Source organism: Macaca nemestrina, chromosome 3 (genome assembly GCF_043159975.1).
Source record: "Macaca nemestrina isolate mMacNem1 chromosome 3, mMacNem.hap1, whole genome shotgun sequence".
Taxonomy (NCBI): Eukaryota; Metazoa; Chordata; class Mammalia; order Primates; family Cercopithecidae; genus Macaca; species Macaca nemestrina.
In genome coordinates this window covers 147305712-147328288 of record NC_092127.1, presented here as the reverse complement: position 1 = coordinate 147328288, position 22577 = coordinate 147305712, and the positions used below count along the sequence as shown (strand labels likewise).

Here is a 22577-nt window from a genome sequence, read left to right as displayed (position 1 = left end):
AAAGCTTACAGTTCCCAGGACGTACCTAGCTACTTCTGTAACTAAAGTTTCCGCCTGAATTTTGATGATTCTACCCCCATGTAAACCCAAAAGAAATAACAACAACAATCAAAGCGAGAAAAGTTAAGGAAAAAAACTCCCTCACTGTTCTCAGGTCTAAACATCACCTGACAGATACATATTCCTATTAAACGGATTCAGTTTTCAGGGAATTGAGTAACCCATAAATGATAATGAACGCGGTGGGAAGCGATGGGAGGGGGGAACTCGGGAATGAGAAAAAATAAAGTGGAGGAGAAAGAACAGAAAAGGAAAGCAGGAGGTGGAAAGATGGAAGAGGACGATCCTTCGGCCTACAAGCGGATTAAGGACATCTATAGGCTTAAGGAGCAACAAATTAATTTACACAATTCTGGGAGAGCCCAGATGGCTTTTAATTAATCCCTTCAAAAGAAGGAGCCAGGCCAGGGCTGCGCCGGCTGCCTGCTCCATTAGCTCCATTTTACAAGGGACCAGACTTGGTTCGAGGTGAGGCGCCCTCCACAGCTAGTGGGGGAAGGGGATAGGATGACGCGAGCGGGCTAGTGGGGAAGCAAGGGAAGAATATGAACTGCTTTTCCATAAAAGGGCTGAGTTTTCATTATTCCTCTCTTTAAAAAGTAATACCCTCTTCGTCTCTGCTTCCCCCTCCCCTTTCTCATTTTATTTAACACAATTAATTGAGGCGGCCACTGGCCCCACCGCGGAACCGCACCACTCGCCAGCTCCCGCCCCTCCTGGCCCCGCCCACAAAAGAATGAAGTAGGGAGCGGGAGGGGACTAGGCGGGCGCGGCCCTAGGCCTCGCCCGCCTCAGCCAATCAGAGGGCGCGGCGCCCCCGAGTGGGCGTGCCCCAGGGGCGGTGCGAGGGTCGAGGCGGCGCGCTATTGGACACGGTGGTTACGCCCCCGGTCTGCGCCCGGCTCCCCGGCCCCGGCCGCCTCGGAGTGACGTCCCTCAAAGTTCTCATTTTGGTCCCCCACTTACCCCTCCCTTTCGTCCCCCAGCTAAAGAGGGGTAGGGAGTGATGCAAATGTTTTATTACCTTTGAGAGCTTCATCCGAACTGTCAGGCCCAGAGGGAGAGAGGAAAGGAGAGAAAGAGCGGAGGAGCCGCGAAGAGGGTCAGTTTGGCCAGAGGACAGGACTTAGAAGAGCGAAGCCTGGGAAGCCGCGAAGAAAATGCCAGAGAGGAGAGTCAAAGGCGGAGAGTGAGAGGGAGAGAGAGGGCGCGGGGGTGGGGCGGGGGTCGCCAGGCCCGTTTACAGAGGTGGACTGACGAGCGGCGCCGAAACCCAGCCGTCAGACTTTTCACACTTAGTCTTTTGTTTTTCTGTGCTTTTTCCTCCCCCTTTTTCTTTTCAATATTGCAACACCAGTGCCCCGTGGCCCAGAGGGCAAGGCGGGTGGAGGTGAGGATCTGGGAGCCGCGGGGATCGGTGGCACTGCCCTTTCTGGCTCAGCAGCCCGGGGCAGCGCGGGCGGAGGAAGCCGGCCCAGAGGCTAGATCTCCCGCGGGCTGGATGCGCTTTCTCCCTGGGCACGGTGAGCGCCGAATGCGAATCAGCCGCCCGGCCGAAAGAGCAGCGCATCCCAGTAAGATCAGAGGAGCTCCACCGGCTGCACACGGCGTCCTTTGAACCTCCCCAAAGAAAGCAAGCCACCCCCACCCTCCAACTTCAAAGTGGAGATTAGGCAACTAACTTTGCTACAAACTCTCCGGAGCCAGCCTGGGTTTTGTTTTGCTTATTTCTCGGGGGCAGAAGATGACAAGTAGCGCACTTTGAACAACTAGGGAAAGTGAAGAAGAGAGAAGAGCCGGGGATCGAATCTAGGACTCGCGGAACGAAAGGACTGCCTAGCCCGCCGGGACGCCTGCTTTTCTCGGCGAGCTGCCGCCTCCTGCGTGGAAGGTTTGGACATCTCTGCTGCGCAGCTAGAGGAGCAACTCCCGGCGGCGGCATTCTTGGCCCAGTTGGCAGCTCGCCTCCGGGCGCGCCGAGTGCCTCTCCGCTCGCGCCCTCGGCGCTTCCGGCTCCTCAGAGCCCCGCCGGGGGCACCAGCCATCGCCCTCGCTGCAAGGCTACGGGCTCCGGCCTGGCCGTGGGATGTTAGCGGTGGGGGCAATGGAGGGCACCCGGCAGAGCGCATTCCTGCTCAGCAGCCCGCCCCTGGCCGCCCTGCACAGCATGGCCGAGATGAAGACCCCGCTGTACCCTGCCGCTTATCCCCCGCTGCCTACCGGCCCCCCCTCTTCCTCGTCCTCGTCGTCGTCCTCCTCGTCGCCCTCCCCGCCTCTGGGAACCCACAACCCAGGCGGCCTGAAGCCCCCGGCCACGGGGGGGCTCTCATCCCTTGGCAGCCCCCCGCAGCAGCTCTCGGCCGCCACCCCACATGGTATCAACGACATCCTGAGCCGGCCCTCCATGCCGGTGGCCTCGGGGGCCGCCCTGCCCTCCGCCTCGCCCTCCGGTTCCTCCTCCTCCTCTTCCTCGTCCGCCTCTGCCTCCTCCGCCTCTGCCGCCGCCGCAGCTGCTGCCGCGGCCGCAGCCGCCGCCTCATCCCCGGCGGGGCTGCTGGCCGGACTGCCCCGCTTTAGCAGCCTGAGTCCGCCGCCGCCGCCGCCCGGGCTCTACTTCAGCCCCAGCGCCGCGGCGGTGGCCGCCGTGGGCCGGTACCCCAAGCCGCTGGCTGAGCTGCCCGGCCGGACGCCCATCTTCTGGCCCGGAGTGATGCAGAGCCCACCCTGGAGGGACGCACGCCTGGCCTGTACCCCTCGTGAGTACGACCACCCGCGCCCCGATGCCCGCCTGCCGTGCCTGTTCTGCCTACTCCCGGGTCGCGGCCCCTGGTGTGCATGCCGCTCGGTCCATCCTGTGGCCAGCCCCAGTAGTTTGGCAGCGCCGGAATCACACCAGTTAGGTTGGGCTAGGGCTTCCAGAAAGGGATTCTCGCTTTCCTGAGCTCGTGTGGCTGCATCCGAGCGCCTCCGTCTCTCTAAGTCTTGAGTACGCCTGAGCTGAGCTGGTGTGTGTGTGTTCGTGTGGACCACAACGCGGTGCGGGACGTGTGTCTTGTCCCAGACCCTGGCTGTTCCTGAAACGGCCTGCCAGGACCGCAGGCCTGGCCTGGGTTAGAGAGATGGGGAGGAGAGGCCACTGCATCCCTGCTTTCCCGCCTCCTGCCTGCCGTCCAGGGCCCCATTCCGCCTTTGCCAGCCTAACCCGCTGCCTCTCTTCGAAGCAGTGAGGCCCGGCAGCGGTGAGCCCTCCACCGCCCGGGAAGTGCGTGTATTTGCATGCAAGTCTCCTCCGGAGGAGACCTCTTCGCCCTCGCCGCCCAAGTACACTCGGCCTGGGTGAGCCCACTGAAGACAGGCCAGCGTCCCCGGGACAGGGCGAGGGCTTCCAGCCGCTCCCCAGCGCTGGGCCAGCGCTTTCCCACCTGCCTCCACTCTAGGGGCTGGCACACGTTGCGTCCAGGCACATTTGGGGACATCGTGGAGCTCAACACCTTAACACAAGAAAAAGCCAGGGGAAGAGCGAGGTGAAGGGACACGGCCTGGGGAAAATGTGCCATCCCGCAAAGACCTTGCTTGAGGCATACTGAGTTGCCCCAAGATCGCGCTAGTCTTCAGGGCAGTCGGCCGCAGCGCTGCGGAGGTTTCCAGCCTTCCAGGTGTACTTCAGGGCCCAGCCTGGGGTTCTTTTCTCGCTCGGTTCTTCGCTTTTGAGCGAGTCTCCGAAGTTTCTTCCAAGTCTCCGGACCTCCTTAGTGCGGCTGAGCAGCGGTAACTGCTGGAAGTTGGGAAAGCCGAGTGGAGGTTCTCTTGGGAAGCCGGGGGACGGTGGCAACCGGGCCTGGCGGGGGTGCCAGGGAGACGCTATTGTATCGGTTTTGATGGCCGTATTAGGGGCCTCCAACAAAGGCTGTTCCTTTCCCCCCCTCCCCTCTCCCCCTCGGCTGCAGCGACGTTAGACTTGGGGGCGACTTAGCTCTCTTGTGTGCAAAAACAAGGACCCCTTTGTTGCCTGGACACAGGTTAAGGAAGCGTTGAAGGAAAAAAAAAATCTAGTTATCCTCATGCAAAGGCTCCAGGGCCGAACGAGCACCGACTGGATTAGGAGGCGAGAGTGGCCTTTTTCCGGCACAATTTAATAGGGCCTTGCGATTAGGCTCTGGCAAACTTTAGCAATAGGCTCCCTAGCTGTTTGACGTCGGTGTTGAGCAGAGGGTATTTACTGCTGCGCCAAACACTAGGCTTTTAAAAAACAGGTGGATGTAAAAAGGCAAAGGGAGACGCGCCGTTAGGCTGGAAGCGCCACTACACTTCTGGTGTACGCCACAGACTGAGCTTTCTTTTCCCACAAAACATTGTTTTTCGAGTTCGTTTTTTCCCCTAGTGCAGCCGCTTGTAACCGATTGTTTCCCCCGCTCTCTCGTTGTTTATTGGTTCTCACAGATCAAGGATCCATTTTGTTGGACAAAGACGGAAAGAGAAAACACACGAGACCCACTTTTTCCGGACAGCAGATCTTCGCCCTGGAGAAGACTTTCGAACAAACAAAATACTTGGCGGGGCCCGAGAGGGCTCGTTTGGCCTATTCGTTGGGGATGACGGAGAGTCAGGTCAAGGTGAGTGGACCTTGCACACCTAGAGGGATAGGTACCGCGCCTGTCGCGAGCGCGCGCGCGCGCACACATGGGCACACACACACACACACACACACACACACACACACACACCCCAAACTGACAAACAGTCGCCTGGGAGGTGCGAGTCGGAGGAGCCTGGGGAGAAGTTGAGAGTAGTGAAGGAGGGTGGGGACTACGCTGGGGTCTTGCAGGCGGGCAAACTCTTGATGAACAAAAGGAATCAAGCCCCCGCCTTTGAAATTAGGTTAATCTAGATAACAGCATGTGCTGGGGGACTCACCATTATTAGAGAATAAAAGCATTAATGAAATATCAGCCCAGAGAATAGATCAGGTCAGTCAGACAGCTTCTATATATCCTATCTGTAGAGATATCCAAGTTTTTGTTAGTCAATTCAGGCTCCACTAGTTATATAATTTCCTAATGTAGATCAGTATTACAGGGCTAGTCTATTAATTTGCAAGTAAAAATAAATAAATAAATCCACAGGATCTAACTACTTACCATAGATGAACCTGTTTTTTATCTTAGCTTAAGGCAATCGCTTTGGAATAGTAATTTTACAAATGAATTGACAAGATTATTACTAAATTATAGGCTTGAATTTGGTTTAAAATAAGTTTATCAACAGATTTAAGATTTGTACTATTCATGACAACAATTTATAATTAAAATATCACTTTCCTTATAATTGAGTTGTACAGTATATTTCCAGGGAAACAAATTTCAGAAATTTTTTCCTAAAAAATAAAGGGATTGAACAAGCTGGGTAAATTCAATCTGATGGTTTCCTGTATTTCCAATAGTCTCTTTTGTCCTTCTTTTTCAGTTTGTTATGTTTGTTTCTTTGGGGTGTGAGTCTGTTTTCATTAGTTCTATTGTTGCTCCTTAAATTAAATAGGAATAACATTAGCCATGTCTGCTGGCTAGTGTATTTCCCCCTGGACAGCCATCATAAAATGCATTTCAGGAGTGATTCTGTATGTGGCCATTAGGATACCATCACAGTTAAAATTATTTTTGCAGTAGGTTGGTACAGAGCCTACTGCGATAATCTGGAGGTCTTCCTTTTTCACGGTAAATATGTCTATATGGCTAGAAGTGAATTATTATAGCTGTATAAAGAAAATAAAGATCACTTTCTTAACAATTCTGATTCTCTAGATAAAATACATAATGGAAGACAGAATAAAGGGAGGATAATTCAGTATCTCTGGAAAATAGGTTGCTTCTTGCTGATGCTTTAGGTAAAATATATGTCAAGCACCACGAATAAGCTTAAAAATATTTGTGTTAAATGTCTTGGGCAGGAACACAGTTAAAATAACACTTGAAAGAATAGACATGCCAATTGTGGACAATAATGTAATTGACAATATTTCACGTTTTAAAAATAACCAATGATAATTCTAGCCTCTGCTTTACTTTGGGCTTATGAAAAACATTAAAGGTGATTTGAAGTTTGTATTTGAAGTTTGTATTTTTTTTAAGTGCACCATACATTGAAAGTAAAAACAGGGAGGCTATTTTTTATCTACCATGTTTGTACACATTCAGATCTGAGATTAAGTGAAACAAACAAATGTTCAAAAGTGAAAAGGAGAACAGAAGTAATTGGAGCAAATGCTGTGCGTTCCCCCGACAATCTACATCGAAAAGCAAGTACATGTCAGGTTGTTCGAAATTTCTTAATTTAAGAAAGTAAATAAGGAATAAAATCACAGCCACTGTGGGGCAACTTTATGAAGGGGGAAAAGTTTTCAACTTCAAACTAGAAGGCAGGAAAGTAAACCCGCTTTTAGGGACACTCATTTTTAACTTTCCAAGTTTTGTTTTTACTTTTGAGAACTCGCTCGCTGACAACCTCAATAATCTTGTGTTACCATCGCTATGGCAACGGGGGTCAGTTTGTTGGTGCCAGTTACGGGGGAGTGGTGGGGGGGACGACTTGGGGCGAAGGAGACTGACGGCCGAGACAAGGGCGGGCTGCGAGAGTTGCAAGGGAGGGCAGCAGGCCTTCGGGGGGCCGCGGGAGGGTCATCGAGATGCAGGGGTGGTAGCACGGCCTGGCTCTGCTAGTTCAATTCCTCTCCCTTGTCTCCCCTCTCCTCCCTTTTCTCCGCCTTCAGGTCTGGTTCCAGAACCGCCGGACCAAGTGGAGGAAGAAGCACGCGGCCGAGATGGCCACGGCCAAGAAGAAGCAGGACTCGGAGACCGAGCGCCTCAAGGGGGCCTCGGAGAACGATGAAGAGGACGACGACTACAACAAGCCTCTGGATCCCAACTCGGACGACGAGAAGATCACGCAGCTGCTGAAGAAGCACAAGTCCAGCAGCGGCGGCGGCGGCCTCCTACTGCACGCGTCCGAGCCGGAGAGCTCATCCTGAACACCGCCGCCCGCCGCACCTTCCCGGCTCTGGCCTCCACTTCTGGGGCCGCGAGGGGCGCGGGGACCGCGCGCACGCCGCGCCTGGCCGCCCCTCTGGGCCCGGAGGACCCGGCCCTGCCTGAGGGGACCCTTTGCTATTTTTGAGATGTACATATCTATTTTTTTAACCTGGAAGTTGTGGGAGGGGATGTGGGGGAGAGAGACTCCGGGGTTGACAAGGCAAGGAAGAGCACCAAATGCACTGCGTAAATGACGCTACTGAAACCCGCAGCCGGGCCACGGTCCCAGTCCTATCCCCATCGGCGGGCAGCGGCCTCAGCGCCCGGGTCCCCCTGGCCCCCAGCTTTTGCCCCCGCGGGCGGCGGGGTAGGGGGCGCCGAGAGGTGCTGTGGAAGGGTTCACGCCCATCGCGCACGGGACCTCGGAGCCAAGCGGGCGGGCGCTGCCACAGATGGGAAGAGGGAGGTTTCTCCCCCCCACACACTGCTGTGCGACTAAAGTAACCTGTTGAAGGCTCTTTGTAAATAAATCGTGAGTTACACTGACTAGAAGTTACTTTATTGTGAATATTTAAAATGTAAAATGCTTTTTTGAATTTCGTATAAAAAGATGGACCTTCTTCCTTCTTCTCCTCCCCTTTGAAGAGCGACTCAAGCCACACCTTCCCTTTTATTTTGAACTTCATTTGAGAAGCGTAGAATAGAATGTCATCACCTTCTCCGTCCCCTCCTCTCGTTCCTCTTTCCCGTTTGGATTTGCAGAATCTCACCTTTCCCCTTCACCTCTTCTCTCCCTGCCCTGCCCTGTCCACCCCTTGGATCTGCACTGCGCTCCCGCATCCTCCGGACTTGAAGTGGAAGACGTGGGAACCAGGGAAGGCCTCTCACCTGCCTCCTTGTTCCTCTGAAATTGCACAGTCGTTTGTTGCTATTTATTAGTGATTTAAAGAAAGTATTGGGGAGGGAGGGGCTACAATAGCTTGTATTTAACTCCTTTCTGATAAAAATGCGTGTTAAAGTAGATGGTGGGAATTGTTACAACCGCTCTGGGTCTGAAACATAAAAATCCATTTAGTTGCTGTAATTGAATTTGAAGTGTTTTGTATCATAAGAATACTATAGAATATGTAAATTGTTTTCTTTTTTAAGCTAATAATGGTGATATATTAGCATCTTTAACATTTATTAATTTATATAAGGAATTCGGTTTGTAAAGAGAAGAAAATCCCCTTTGCAAGACCAGTTAAATGTAATGCACTTTCTGTTTCAAAGGATAAATCAAATTAAAAAAAACAGTTTGAAGACGTCTGTTGCCTTGAATGAAAGGGTACAGATCATCTGATCTCATCAGAGATCTCAAATAATAAAAGTCAAGACCACAAAGAAATGGTATATCGGTTTCTTGGGTGAAATAGCTGTTACTTAATTTTTTTTTTCCTTTGGATGAGTGATGTCACATTTCTCATTCTCCTGGATAGGAAAATAAAAGAAATGCAGTCCCACTCATGGCGATTCTTGAAGAGACTAGTCTAGCTAACTAGCTGCTTCTGATGTCTGTGTTGTCTAATTTCTTCGTGATCGCTTTTCCCTTTTCCAGGAAGTCCCTGGGGTTGGGGGGCAGTTGGGAAGAGCTCATTTCCATATATCCAAGATAGCTCCTCAGTCAGCCCCTATTCGATTAGCTTAGAGGAGGCAGCAGAGCTGGCTGGTTGAGTAGCACTGCTATTTGATGCTAATATTTCTCCTCCTGTAGCTGTAAGACTGCAGAAATTGTGGAAAGACAGAAGCCGTGATTTTACTAAACATTACTGTAGCAGGATGAATTTAAATAAAACTTCCTTTAACTGGTGTAAAAATCTTTTAGGGTTAAGAAAGCAATGTCATAGTTTCTCCAGCTGAATTTGAAAAAAAAAGTGGGGGGGTGGGAAGGCCTGGGCGGTATCACTGTTTTGGGATCTTTTTGTTTTTAGACACTTGGTTTCAGGCTCAGTGAAATATCATTACCTCCTTAGTGTTTCAGGTTAATGAGCTTGTGTTCAAAGAGAAAAAAAATCAATAGAGTTCAGTAGATTCTTCAGGCTAAAGAAAGTATAGGTCTGTTTTGTTCCCTTGAAAGTAAAAAATAGTTGAAAACTAAAATTTTCACAAATTCCACAAAATGAAATTGTCTAAAGAGAAATTATTGTAGAATGCAATGCTAATAGCACGGTTTAACAGAAGGGCTGAAAATCTGTCCTCTTTTTTGTTTTTTCTAGTTTGTGAAGTTCTCAGGGAGTTTCAAACTCTTCTGAATTTCCATCTTCTTAGTATGACTAAGGGATGTGTCCTTCAGAGGAGCAGCTATTTTGAAGGAGGCTTTGCTGTGCTGGGATAATTTCTATTTTAGCTGTGAATAATACCTTCTTTTCTTTCTTTTTTCTTCTTTTGTTTTCCTTCCTTTTTTCTTTCCTCCCCTTATCCTTTCTTCCCTTCCCTTCCCCCCTCCTTCCTTCCTTCCCTCCTTCCTTCCTGCCTTCTTCTTCCTTTTTTCCTTTCTCTCTCCCTCTATATTTCTTTCCCTTTTTATAAAAAGACAGCGGTGGGTGGGTAGGGAGGACACATCACCTATTGTCCTGCAACTGTACTTTATCATTTAATTTTTGAAAATGAGAACATTTTTTCTACTTTATTTCTTTTAGCCTTTACTCACCCCTCTTCTGCCTTGAAAAGCCAAGTAACTTTTTATTTATTTATCTTTCTAAAAAAACACAAAAACTCACAATACAATTAGAATGTTATTTCCAGAATATAATAATAGTAGTAACAGTAGCAGTGGCAGTAATATAGTAGTACTAGTCACAGAAAACTTGGAACTAAGATTGAAGCTTTTTCTCAAAAAGTAAACAGGTTGATAGCGTTTATTCCAAGTTAGAGGTGTGGGAAGAAAACTCTCACAAATCCCTTAGTAAGTGTTCCTCTGTGCTCTTCACCTTTCCATTCTGAGCATCTGAGAAGGGTGAAAGCTGATGCCTGGACTCCACTCCACAGGCAAATCTGCAGAGGGCGGACGGGTCTTTGCGCTTGCCACCCAGAGTACTGATGTGCTCTGAGGTGTGTGGGTGGCAGCCAGAGTTGTGCTCTGGGGCCAGGCTACACTGGCATTTGTTCCTCTTTTCTACTTGACTGCAGCAGTGGCTTGAGATTTCCAGTTAATTTACTTCCACGCAGGACTCCAGCTAGCCCCCAGTTGCAACTGGCCCCGTAAAACTGGGAATGAGAGAGAAGGGGGCACCTTACCCCTAATTCTCTTATTCTTGGTTGGTTTGATTTATTTCCATTTATATGCAACAAGAACAGTTTTTCACAAAGGTTAGTGTGGCGGGGAAACTGAGGAGACACTCTACAGCTCAAGTAATGGAGAGTAAGAATCATTTTTCATTTTGGTTCAAAAATTTTATGGCATTAACAACCATAAAGCGTCTGATTAAGTCTGCCAACCAACCATTACAGCTAACGGGGTCATGCTTTAAAAATAAAAAAGTCACAGCACGTGGCCTGATGGACCACTGCATTTAAAAAGGCTTATGGAAAACAGACAAAAACAAGGGTGTGTGTGTGTGTGTGTGTGTGTGTGTGTGTGTGTGTGTGTTGAAAGAAAGGGTAAAACTGCTTTTTCATTTTTGTTGGTATGTGTTTCTTTTCCTAAAAAGGAAAAGGCAATGGAGCTGCGTGGGAGATAAAGAGTGGAAGAGAAGGGCCCTGGACCTGTGTCTCACATGTCCCAGCAGCATTCGCTGCTTCTACTCAATTCTCTTTCTGGGCCCCAAAGTCCAGGCTCAATTCTTCCACTTGATGAATAATTTTCTCTTTGGTTCACATTCAGGATTCTGTAACTTCAAGCTCCATACCTTTCTTCCCAGAAGTTGTGGTGTGTTGAGCGGCTTTCCAAGCTTGTGAGCAGTTTAATCCACTATTCCTTTCCCTGTTTCGGAGACAGTGGGAAGAGGGGGAACTGAAAACCACTGATTCTCTTCCAGAAATTTCCTCATTGCTCAGTGGGTAAGCAATTTGGACTGCAAACCGACTTTTCTTGGAAATGCTTTACTAGGTAACAGAGACCAGGGTGCATTTGCAGCCTTTTGGAGCCTAATATTGTGTATTAATAGATGAGTATGTTATTATACCAGCATCAACTTGCCCACACTGCCCTGTCCTTTAAGTTGATGATCAGCAGGGACACACACACACACACACACACACACACACACACACACACGAGGTGAAATTCCACTAGGGAACTCCTAGCACTGAATAGTTTAAAGACACAGTGGTTCCTTTGTTAATCACTGACAATAGGATCTTGTAGTAACAACAAAGGTAAATGGTAGATTTCTTCTGTAAACTCTATTTTTTGTTAATTCGAACAAGTTTCTCTGCACTAAATTTCTTCCTTCTTGCCATACACACAGATACATGCAAAAAGTGGTCTTTCCTCCTCTTGTGACTTTTTTTTTTTTTACAGTTATTCAGGGCAATTATTTTATTCCTTTTTTTTCTTTTGACAGGAAAGTGTGCATTTTTTTCTTCTATAGCATTTAGACTGTGAGTTTCAGGGAGAAGCATATTCTCCCTAATGTAGCCCCTTTTAAGATCTGTAGAAAACACAGCACTATAACCCTCTCTCCCAGCCTATTAATGGAAAGTTTGAATGGGGAGTAATGATGGTTTGAGCAGGATGACTAAGGAATAGGATATTTTCCTGAAATTGAGCCTTCAGTGTTCCAGAGATTGGCTTAGAGTTGTTCCACAAACTGAAAGTTTATCTGAGAGTGGATTCACTCTCTAGTCTTCCCCTTTGATCCAACATTGGTCACCCAAAGATGAAAAGTTTAGATGTGCATCATTTGTTCTGATGCTCCAAAGCAGCCACTTCTATTGACTAACATACTTGAAGACTTTAAAGAGTAGAGCATAATGTCTGTGTGGTGTTTGCTATCTACTGGTGGGTGACCAGAATTCTGAAGTAGAAGTTTCATTCAGAGTTTCTATTTTAGTATACTTTGAATAAGGGCTAGTTTGGTTGAAGATATGTTTGAAAATGGATTGCTTCCTCATTGTCAGGAAAGAGTTTTCACTATGTAATTTAAATAAGTGCAAATTATTTTTTCAGAGGGGCCTAACCACCCTTCTGGTAAAACATTTTGCCTATGTCTACCTCAGGAAAGCCAAAAGAAATTATGAGGCATAATTATCCTATGTATTTACTTATTATAAGGGACAGATATATCAAAATCAGGAAGTAAGCTGGTCTATAAATTTCTTTTATCTCTGTAACATATAATTTTATTTTTGGGGGGTTGAGTGGATACATTATGAAAACACTGTCCATCATCAATAAATTGTTTGGGACAAATCTATGTGCATAGACCACAGAAAGTTAAGATTGCTGAAAATCCATTGACTTAGTTATTACCACATGGTCTAATCATCTTCAAACAAAGACATTCAACAAATTTTCATGTCTTTAATCTGAACTCCATACAGGAGTCCACGGTTTATAGTAATTTCTCTATTTATAATTTGCCAGCTTTGGCCCTTGCATTTTATGCTGTGGCTCAGCTCTTGAAAATAATTTTGGAAATTTTTTCCTTTTACCCTAGATTTTTCTTCCTTGTCTGTACTCTTTACTTGGTCTGCAAGGATTTGTCAGTTTTTATTCTCAAAACCAAATGGTCTCAAGTGAATGAGAGTGTATAAGGAATCTTTCATCCTTGCCACAAGATCACAATGATCAAGAGATCATATAGTGATTGAGAGCAGGTCTCCACAGGTAGATTAGGGATGATAATTGCACCTACTTCATAGAATTATTGGATAATGAAATGAATATATGAATTGGAGAATATATGAATAGTACCTGGCTCCTAGTAAGCTATGAAAGTTGTAGCCATCATTGTTGTCATTACCATCACCATCATACCAGCAGCAACAGCAGCAGTAGTAGCACCATCAAGAAAGGCCCCATCTCAGATTGCCTTTAACTCTAGCCCTGCTATCTTGTGCAACCAAGGAAAGATTATGAAAAGTGAAAGTGGAAACAGAAGTTATGACAGCAAAGGAGGTTTTCTTCTATGTGAACCTTAAAGCCTGACTACCTGAAGTGGTTTTTGAATATTTTAAAAATTATTTTTATTTCTTCCTTTAAAAGATGGATCCTAATTCCTGTGTTCCTGGGTGTAGGTTAAATTCAGGGTCTTGCTTCTGGTGAATACAGTGTAGGTTACTCTCCTTGTTCTTTCTCTTGGATCACTTGATCTGGAGGAAGCCAGCTACATTGTTGCCCCCATGTGGTAAGGAACTGAGGCATCTGAAAAATCAGTCCCAACTTGTAAGAAGTGTAGGTGAAACCTGGAAGCAGATCCTGCAGTCCCAGGCAAGCCTTTACAGGATGGCAGCTCCAGGTCAACATCTTGACTGCAGGCTTATGCTAGGCCCTGAGGCAGAATCGCCCAGCTGAACCCACCAGGATTCCTGACCCTTAGAAACTGTGTCAGATCATGTTTATTGTTTTAAGCCATTAAATTTTGGGACAATTTGTTACATAGCACAGATAATCAATACCATATCTAATAGACCTATCTTTGTTCTCTGGATAAACAGTAGTCTATTGAAAGTAAAGATTCTTGAAGAAGGCATCTTTCATGATTACTTAAAGTCATTTGAAAATGCCACCAGACTGACACTATGTGGTATGAAAGGAAGCACCACCGTTAACTTCATTAGGGAGAGAAGACTTGAGCCCTAGTGCTGGTTTCTATTTTTTGCCAGTAACTTGATCCCAGACATTTCTTCCTCTATACAATTATGTCAATTAAACTTTCACAAAGTTGTTGTGAAACTCAAAAGCAAAAAGTCTTTATAAAGTGACATACAAATGTAAGAGCTGATGATTATATCCTGTAATATTGCTGTGTAGTTTGGCTAAATATGTCATAACTGGTGCTTCCCATGAAGAAATCTCAGACATGGACAGAACCTGGATCTGATTCACAAGCCAGTACTACTTATCTTCTCTCCACAAGACGCGGCCAGAGACACACTTCCAACATTATTCTGCCTGCTTGGATGATGGGAAATATAAAAAACAAACAAACAACAAACAAATAAAAAACCCAGAAACAAACAAAAACCTCAGGGAAAGAAAAGAGACACAAAGAAAAGAAGGGACACCGAATTTCAAGTTAGGACTGAGCATTTGGAATTTGCCCCTTTTACCTTTCCTTTGAAAACTAGGGATATGACTTTCTTTTGAGAGAATCAAGGTTGCAAGAAGGCAGGAGATGGGGGAGTGGGTGAGAGGTGCTAAAGCTGCAGTTGATTTCCTGGAGCATAAGAAAGGGAGGGAGGTAGCAAGCCCTTAAAAGAATAGAGCAAGACCCCTAAGAGTCAGGGGAACCAGCTCTTGATTAAGAGGGAAAGCTCCCGTAGACCTTGCTTTTTGCAGTGTGAATTTGGGCCTTACTTGCCAACTGAAGTTGATGGGCAGAAGGTTCTTCCTCTTTGACCATCTACTCCACTTTTGCACACCTCTCCCAACACTACCAGAAGCAGAGTGAAGCCAGGGGACCAGGGAAACAGTACAAACAGCAAATACAGTTGAAAACTTGGGCTTCAGTACCTCTGATATAAAAAGCAATCTCACTGCCTGTCTAGGTCTTCTTGATAAACAGAATTCAAAGAGAAAAAAGGGACTGCAAAGGCCAATATGAAATCAGCACGTTGTCATTAACTTCCATTAGACAGAAAGTAAGGGACAAATGGATGAATCCAAGAGCCCTTGCTGTCAGCACACTTAAGGTGACTGTGTCAGCCAGGGACCCATGCTCTACCTGCAAGGGCCATGATGGTTTCCAAGTGAATAGTATCTATCTATCTATCTATCTATCTATCTATCTATCTATCTATCTATCAATCATCTGTAGTATAGTGCTGTGTTGTTTTGCCCAGGAGAAGAAAGTGCCTCAGAGAGACTTGATAGGCCAAAGTGGGTGACAATTTGGACAGAGCTATGGCAGTACTACCTCTTGGAAAACTTTTAGACCTGGAATAGTCAGACTTTGAGGGCATAAGGTCATATACTGCTTGTTTCCTGTTGTATCCTCGGGATATTGTGCATGCTCAGGTACACACACACACACACACACACACACACACACCCCATAAGAAGTGATAGGAAACTTTGTATTCTCTTGATGGTTTTAAAGAAAATGATAGACCTTTAATGCAACTCTCTCCTTATTTTACTCCGGAGAGAAATGATCTTCAGGCCATCAGAAGATCGTCGTCGATCTTCTTTTTTGCCTTCTTTGTCGTCGTCGTAGTCTTCTTTTTTGCCTAGGCTGGAGTGCAGTGGCACGATCTCCGCTCAATGCAACCTCCACTGCCCAGGTTCAAGCGATTCTCCTGCCTCAGCCTCCTGAGTAGCTGGGATTACAGGCATGCACCACCACGCCTGGCTAATTTTATATTTTTAGTAGAGATGGGGTTTCTCCATGTTGGTCAGGCTGGTCTTAAACTCCCGACCTTAGGTGATCCGCCTGTCTCGGCCTCCCAAAGTGCTGGGTTGACAGGCGTGAGCCACTGCACCCTTCTACATCTGATTATCATGTAATAGTTTGACAAACTGCTAGAAAAAGAAGCATGCACAGCTTAAGGAGCAAATGGATGAATTTCATGTCTCTCACAGACTCCATCAGAGGAGCTGCAATACCAAACTTAGATTTCCAACAGTAGTTTCTTTGAGACAAAAATTTGGGATAAATAAATACAACTAACTCCTAAATGTTTTAACTGGAGTTTCCTAGTGTTACAGGATTCTCTCTAATTAAGACTTGGAAGCATTTCTCGGTCACCTTCCATGTCTGCCTCATTCTATTCTCAGTGCCTGAAAACTCCGGATGCAGGGTGGAGACTTTTGCATCTTCAGAGACTCTTCTTGGTGAACTGATCCTTGGAGGCTAAGTAAGGTTTGAGAGGCCTGCAGCAGAACCTTCTGCAGGTGGCAGTGGCTTCACTGGTGGTGTGGGGGATGAAGTCGACTTCCTCCTACCCTGTTGGCCAATGTTACAATTAGGCTGTTTCTTTTAGTCCACTCTTTTCCCTTTCCCCCAGAAGAACAGGGTATTTAGGAGCCCCTGTGCCCTAAAAAGGGTATGTATTCTACCTTAATGGCCTCATCGTTCAGTTCCTTTTCTTCAGTGCTTTTTCTATCATGCTGACTTACAGCAACAGACACCCCGCTGTCTAGGAGAGGCTAGGAAAAGCCTTAGGTGTAGTCCTGTGCCTCTCAGAATCTGGTGTCCTCTACCCCATGACTGGGAATTGGATAGGAATGGGGAATGGTGTGGTGGTCCTCCGGGCTCAGTCACACAGCTGAACTCCCGGCTGTCTTATTTTATCTGCTCCTATCCAGCTGGACAGAAAACTCACCGTTTCCCATACCCTGCGTTTCTCGCTCAATGCGGGCACAAACCAGGCTCTCTGAAGAGCAGGGTGGGTATAAAAGCAGAGAATGAGGGAAATCTGCTTTTCCCGGGGGAAAAGGTCCTTATGTGGAGGGAAAGACTTCCTGGACTGGGACCACTGTTCCTATGGGAAGAGTTTGGAATGTGCTCTGTGGTCCCACCTACAGGAAGGAGCTATAGAATCTCTCCGAATGCCTGAAGAGGCTGTGCTGGGCCTGGGCCTCCCAGAACTTCCCCTTTAGGTGAGGAGAGACCTGAAGGACCTAAAGGCTGGAGCTCCCAGGAACGACTCTGGTTTTAAAAGGGCCTGGAAAGAAAACATGCAGAAGTTGTAGGGGTTACTATTCCCTTTCAATCACGACAAAGGTCAAAATGAGACAAATCGGAATTAGTCTTGATTAAATGAGGAGTCAAAAAATGCGGTTTTGTCTGTGTTGTTCTCATCTGCTCCGGAACAAGTCTCTCCCAACCCCGCAGGAGAATCCCATACAGAAGCTCAGGCTGGCCCTCTTTGCACACGCTGGGGCATCGAGTCCAATGGGTGCAAGGGGGACGAGAGGGCAAGCGCGTGTCTATGAGGGCGGGTTTCATGGCTGAACTTGCTGAGTGGGTGATCCCAGGACTAAGGCAATTAGAACGCTCGGGATTAGCTGGCTTCTGTAGTTTGCTTATCGACGGCTTTAAGCCCAGACGGCACCACGTCTGCGACAAGACATCTGTATCCATCGCACAATCTGTTAAAGCGCCGACTCTCGTGGAAAGGGCGCTGCAGGCCCCGGATCTTCCCAGAAGCTCCACCCTCCCCCCCAAGGGCAGGAAATGGCATCTGTGGCCGCTGACTTCGGTTGTCCAGCTGTCGCTGCCTTCAGTTGTCCACCTGTCCCTTCCTTTACACACCCTTCCTTGCGTGTTCTCTCCTCTGCGACCCTCCCACAGTTTGGACTGAGCTGAAATCCAGTCATGGCGCATCTCGGGGACCTAGTCTCCACCCGCCACCAGGTTCTTGATAATACATCTTGCGTCTACTTTCGGGGATGTCAAGGCCCAGGAAATTCAAGTGAGCTTGGATGTGTCCGGCACTGTGTTTCCTTCTCTGGTCCAGTTTCTACCTTTAGGCAAATTCTTTACTGAGCCCGACCGAAGTCTGTTTGGGTTTAGGACGTTGGTCGCCACACCTGGCCCAGTTCCCTCGTGCTGGGGGCAGGCTCCGGGCCCCGGGGGCCCTGCAGCCTCAGCCTGGGGTGCTGGACACACGCGGGTCTCGGAGTCTGTACGCTCCACCCACTGCTGCTACCAGTGGGCGGCCAGCTGGACTCCCTCCCGCAGGACAAGTTCCCGGGAGGTCCCGCCGAGACCGGTGGTACCATCATCCCTGGGTATCGCCGTTCCAAGAGCATTGCCAGAGGCGTGGTTTTGCAGAGAACGAAACTGGGGTGTCCAGGGTGGAGCCCAGCACAGCACGCTCTCCCTACTTTCCCTACCTCCGATGTTTTCAGGACAAGCTTCGGAGACCCAGCCTGAGCTTCCCACGCCGGGCACGCCCCCAGTGGGTCTGGCCTGCAGCTCTGCGCTCTGGATCCTGGAAGCAGTGGTGCCCGGCTCTCCCCAGCGGTGCCTGTTGCGCCCTCTGCAGGCCGGGCAGGCTCTCCAACGCTGACGCGCACCCCGGGTGGAGTACCGGACGCTGTTGCCATTCTCCCCTGGGCCCGGGGTAAATTTGCACCTCTGATGTGGCCAAAGCCCTGCGCCTCCGCTGACCCAGGGGAAGGGCCTGGTGCACTGGGCGTCCCCTGGATCGCGGAGGTACAGCGCGCGGACAGCGGATGCCAGAGCGTCGCTGGGGAAGGCTGGGCCTTGCAATTCGCATACCGGTGCGGGCCCTCTTCCCCGAGCTCCTGGGATAAAGACATTGGGCACACTGTGCTAGTTTCCGGGGGGTAGTTTTCAGTCTTCTCTCTTCCTTGCTTGGTTATTACTTTGAAACCGAAAAGGCAACCACATCTATGCTGTTTTTTTGTTTGTTTGTTTTCTTTTTCTTTTTCTTTTGACGGAGTTTCGCTCTTATTGCCCAGGCTGGAGTGCAGTGGCGCGATCTCGGCTCACTGCAACCTCTGCCTCCCGGGTTCAAGTGATTCTCTTGCCTCAGCCTCCTGAGTAGCTAGGGTTACAGGCGCCCGCCACCACGCCCGGCTATTTTTGTTTGTTTTTTTTTTGTTTTTAGTAGAGACGGGGTTTCGCCTTGTTGGGCAGACTGGTCTCGAACTCCTGACCTCAGGTGATCCGCCCACCTCAGTCTCCCAAAGTGCTGGGATTACAGGCGTGAGCCAGCGCGCCCGGCCGGACTTGACCATTTAAAAAACGTAATGAATGACACATTTAGAGACTTGTGTACACACGTGTGTTCGTATGTTCACATTTACCCACACACCTTGATTTGTCCCCTGCCCCAGTCTCCCTGCGTTCCTGCCTCTCCACCCTACCCCGCAGCTCCCACCAGGTATGTTCTAGAACAGATACAGGTTGCTAGCACTGTCCACTAGCTGTCCCCAACATCAGTTACAAGTCTCCGCGAGGGACAAAAACATCTGTTCAGGCAGAGACCGGGAAGTCAAGACTGCGGGTGCCGCACTGCGGGGATGCACAAATCCGGAGCCGCCTCAGAAAGAGCCCCTTGCCCCCTCCCGCTTGAGTCGGCGGTGGCAAAAGCTTTTCGAGAGAGCAGGTACTCTTGCAGAATGGCACTGTGAGGCCGCCCGAAACGCACACAGCAAGGGCGTCCCGCGGTTCCCCCCACCCCCACTCCACCCGCCCCCGACCTTTGATCTGTTGCTGCTCCCCCGGCTCGGGGAGGAAACTTTCTCCTCCACTCCCTTTTTCCTTGCGAGAAAGCGGTTTGCATCTGCGCTGTTGTCCCGCAGCGCGCCTGCCGGGAGCAGGTGGAAGGGTGCGGCGCCCGGGGCGCGGAGGCGCGGAGGCGCCGACGCGCGGGGCTCGAGTCTCTGTCTCCGAAACCCCACAAGCGAGGGCGTTTGAACAATCTCCCCAAGACAGAGAGAGGGGAGGCAGAGCCGCCTTCAGTTACACATAATTTTGTATTGTTTACGTTTTGCTAGGTAGTACATGCACATGGAGAAAAGAAATTCAAGCAGGACAAAAGAGTGCACATGCAAGCTGGTATTCAAATATATCCTCTTGGGTGCTTAATTCATCTAAGTAGCGTGTGAGCTCTTGGATTTCTGTGTGCAGAGAGGTTCTTATAGATCTTCGTACTCCCGGACCCAGACAGACAGTTTCCTGAATCAGCCGCATCGCTGACAATTTCTAACTTGGTGGTTTCTCATCGCACCTCCTCAGTAGTTAGCCCTGCGGTTTCTGGCGAGAACGGCGGCCTTCCCTGCCCGGTTCTATGCGAGTGTAACCAGCTCTCTGTGACTTCTGAAGTGAGGGGCTCCTGGTATCAAACACTGGTTATTGACTACCTTGAGATCTAATGTGGGTGGAGGTATATGGGGGGGGGGGGCGCTCATTTTTCTTTTCATTTCTCGATTCCATTCACAGTTAACGTTACTGATGGTTAATAAAATGTAGCTTGTGACTGTAATATCGGGACGGAGCTGTCCCAATAAATGTCACAAGACATAAGACAAAAAAGTATCTTGCGACTGTACGCGGGACTGCATTGCTCCCAATTTTGGCTATAGATGCACTAAAATAACCTGTTAACACACACCAAAGTGCATCCTTATAATAACCTCCTCAATCATTTATTAAAAGTCGTGTCAAGTAGGCCCGTATAATTCATCTCTATGCAAATACATCAATGTCAGGCCATTAGTGTATTGCTCAGGTTTTTATTAAAGTGGATTCTTTTTAATTCAGCCCCGTAAAATACGAGCCCCATTGCTCAAGAATTATAGCAACTATTAGAGTAACATATGGGCAACATGCACTCAGAAAATAAAAACCAACAGATAAAGTGGCAGGGTCACATCGCAGGAGCAAACACTTAACAAAATGGCAGTGGGGTAATAGATTTTTCTCCCAAGGCCTTTGGCGAAAGGATGTCATGGGCATCAACACCGAAGGAAAGGCAGAGCCTGGAAGTTACTCTGCAAGGAAAGGTAGAGCCTCGAAGTTACTCTGAACTGTCTCAAACCCAGAACCAGCCTGGACTGGCATCTCTGGAGTTAGGAGAGGGGAAGATTCCTGAGCTCCTCCACATTCGGCTACCATCTTTCTATAAAAGGATTTCAGCATACCCCAGAGAAAGGGGCTCTGCTTTTCTTAAAGCAAGAATCGCTTGAGAGATTTCGATGTAGGGTTTATGGCCCAAACGCTCCTCCCTCTCTCCTCTCCACTCCCCCACCTCCTTCCTCATCTTGGCCACTCTCATTCCATACTTGCCTCACTGGGAGCCCCACCCACCTCTAGTACTTTCTGGGATCCCTCTTCCCTCCCTGCCTCTGCAGGAAGGTTGAGAGGTTGAGAAGGCCCGTGGATGTGTAGGCAAATTTCCCTCTCATATGTGGAAACCGGTGTAAAAACTTCCCATTGAAATCAATCCGTAGCTAAAAAAAGAACGATTTTAGCTCTCGACTCAGAAGAAACTTAAATGCCCTCTGCCCGCACCCCTCACCTGGCATTGGCACTTGGGGCCGCCCAAGTTTCCCAGGTTAGAATGCATTGCTACAAATTTTGCCAAACCGGGGAGAGCTCTAGCCTGATCTGAGAGAGATTTTGCTATTTTAGTTACTGAAGACAGAGTGGTGGCCGATGGGTGGTGCCCTGCAGCCCTTCAGCAGACGCCTAGGCTTGAGATAGAATGAGGAAGAGAGACAGACAGAGAGAGAGAGAGGGAGAGAGAGACCACGCATGAGCAAACTGGTTTGCAACAGCAGCTGACAAATCCACTGGAGAAGTCAGCAGCATCAAATTCCGTTTTTTATTTTTAATTGCCATTAGAACAATCAATTTTCAGAGGCTGGAAAATGAGCCTCAAATCCAGAACATAATACAGCCTAGACAGAAAAAGAGAGAGAAAAGTGGAAAAAACTCCTAAGAACAATCTCCCAGATTTAATGAGAGAGTCGTCCACATCCTCATCACCCCAGGATGGTAATTGAGCAGATCTATTAACTTGTTACACTAGATTTGTTTAAAGAGACTATTACACAGTCATTTAATCAATTTGTTACACTGGAGGTCCTGACTTATGAGACACTTGCCTTATGATTCCTTAATGACTGAATTAATTTGTTTTAATAAAACCAACATTGTGTACAAGTACATTTCTAGAAATGTAATTTTGGAGACAGAACAGTCCAATGCTTCATCTGATTAGGTCCTTTCTATGGTTTATCAAAGTCTGTAGTTTCTGACATAGCTGCTTGTATGGAGTATTTTTCTTTTTTATAGCGCCATTAATTTAATATGGATCATTAGTTCTTTATACACATGCATGTTCTGACAAATGTACCCAATGAATAATGCAGCTAATGTGCTTAGGCCCAAATGCATCACATCATAAACAGAGACCTCTGCAAAAATAACAACAATGAAATGAAACACTACCTCCGGTCACCATGGTCATCATCAGGGTAGCATACCAAGTTATATTTAAGTCTCGTTTTGTAGATCAAGACATGTTTGGCCCTAGGATTATATCAACATAACCAACTGGGTCTAACTATGTAGTGAACACAAATAGATTTATGGTGAATTAAGGTTGTCTTGAGAGCAGATGCAGGACAAGAAAATCGGTTTTGCTCTTGATGGAAGCTGACGTGTGTGGAATAAAATGTAAATAAACAGAAAGTCCCCAAGAAAAGCGCCTTGATGTTATTGATTATGTAAAATAATTAGGACATTACAAATGATAATGCACTACAAATTTTTGGCACGTATAGCTTGATTTTTTTTTTTTCCAGAAGAAACGGTGTAGGCTCTGAAACACCACTTGAAGGATTGGCCATGATGTGGGGCAATAAAAAAT

The 22577-nt window shown here is 47.9% G+C and overlaps 1 protein-coding gene across 1 annotated transcript; it reads left to right on the top strand.

The window, feature by feature from the left end:
• The first annotated feature begins 1055 nt into the window (after positions 1-1055).
• LOC105496879 (NK6 homeobox 1) lies at positions 1056-8451 on the top strand. The gene is made up of 3 exons (XM_011767521.3): positions 1056-2816; positions 4501-4673; positions 6824-8451. Exons 1-3 carry the CDS (start codon positions 2147-2149, stop codon positions 7079-7081), a joined length of 1101 nt encoding a protein of 366 aa, XP_011765823.1. The 5' UTR covers positions 1056-2146; the 3' UTR covers positions 7082-8451.
• The last annotated feature ends 14126 nt before the right edge of the window (positions 8452-22577 follow it).

Excerpts from the sequence above, each read along its gene's own strand:
- LOC105496879 (XM_011767521.3), top strand. The coding sequence starts at position 2,147 with ATGTTAGCGGTGGGGGCAATGGAGGGCACCCGGCAGAGCGCATTCCTG. Across the intron at positions 2,817-4,500 it reads ACGCCTGGCCTGTACCCCTC|ATCAAGGATCCATTTTGTTG; the intron begins GTGAGTACGACC and ends TGGTTCTCACAG. Across the intron at positions 4,674-6,823 it reads TGACGGAGAGTCAGGTCAAG|GTCTGGTTCCAGAACCGCCG; the intron begins GTGAGTGGACCT and ends CTCCGCCTTCAG.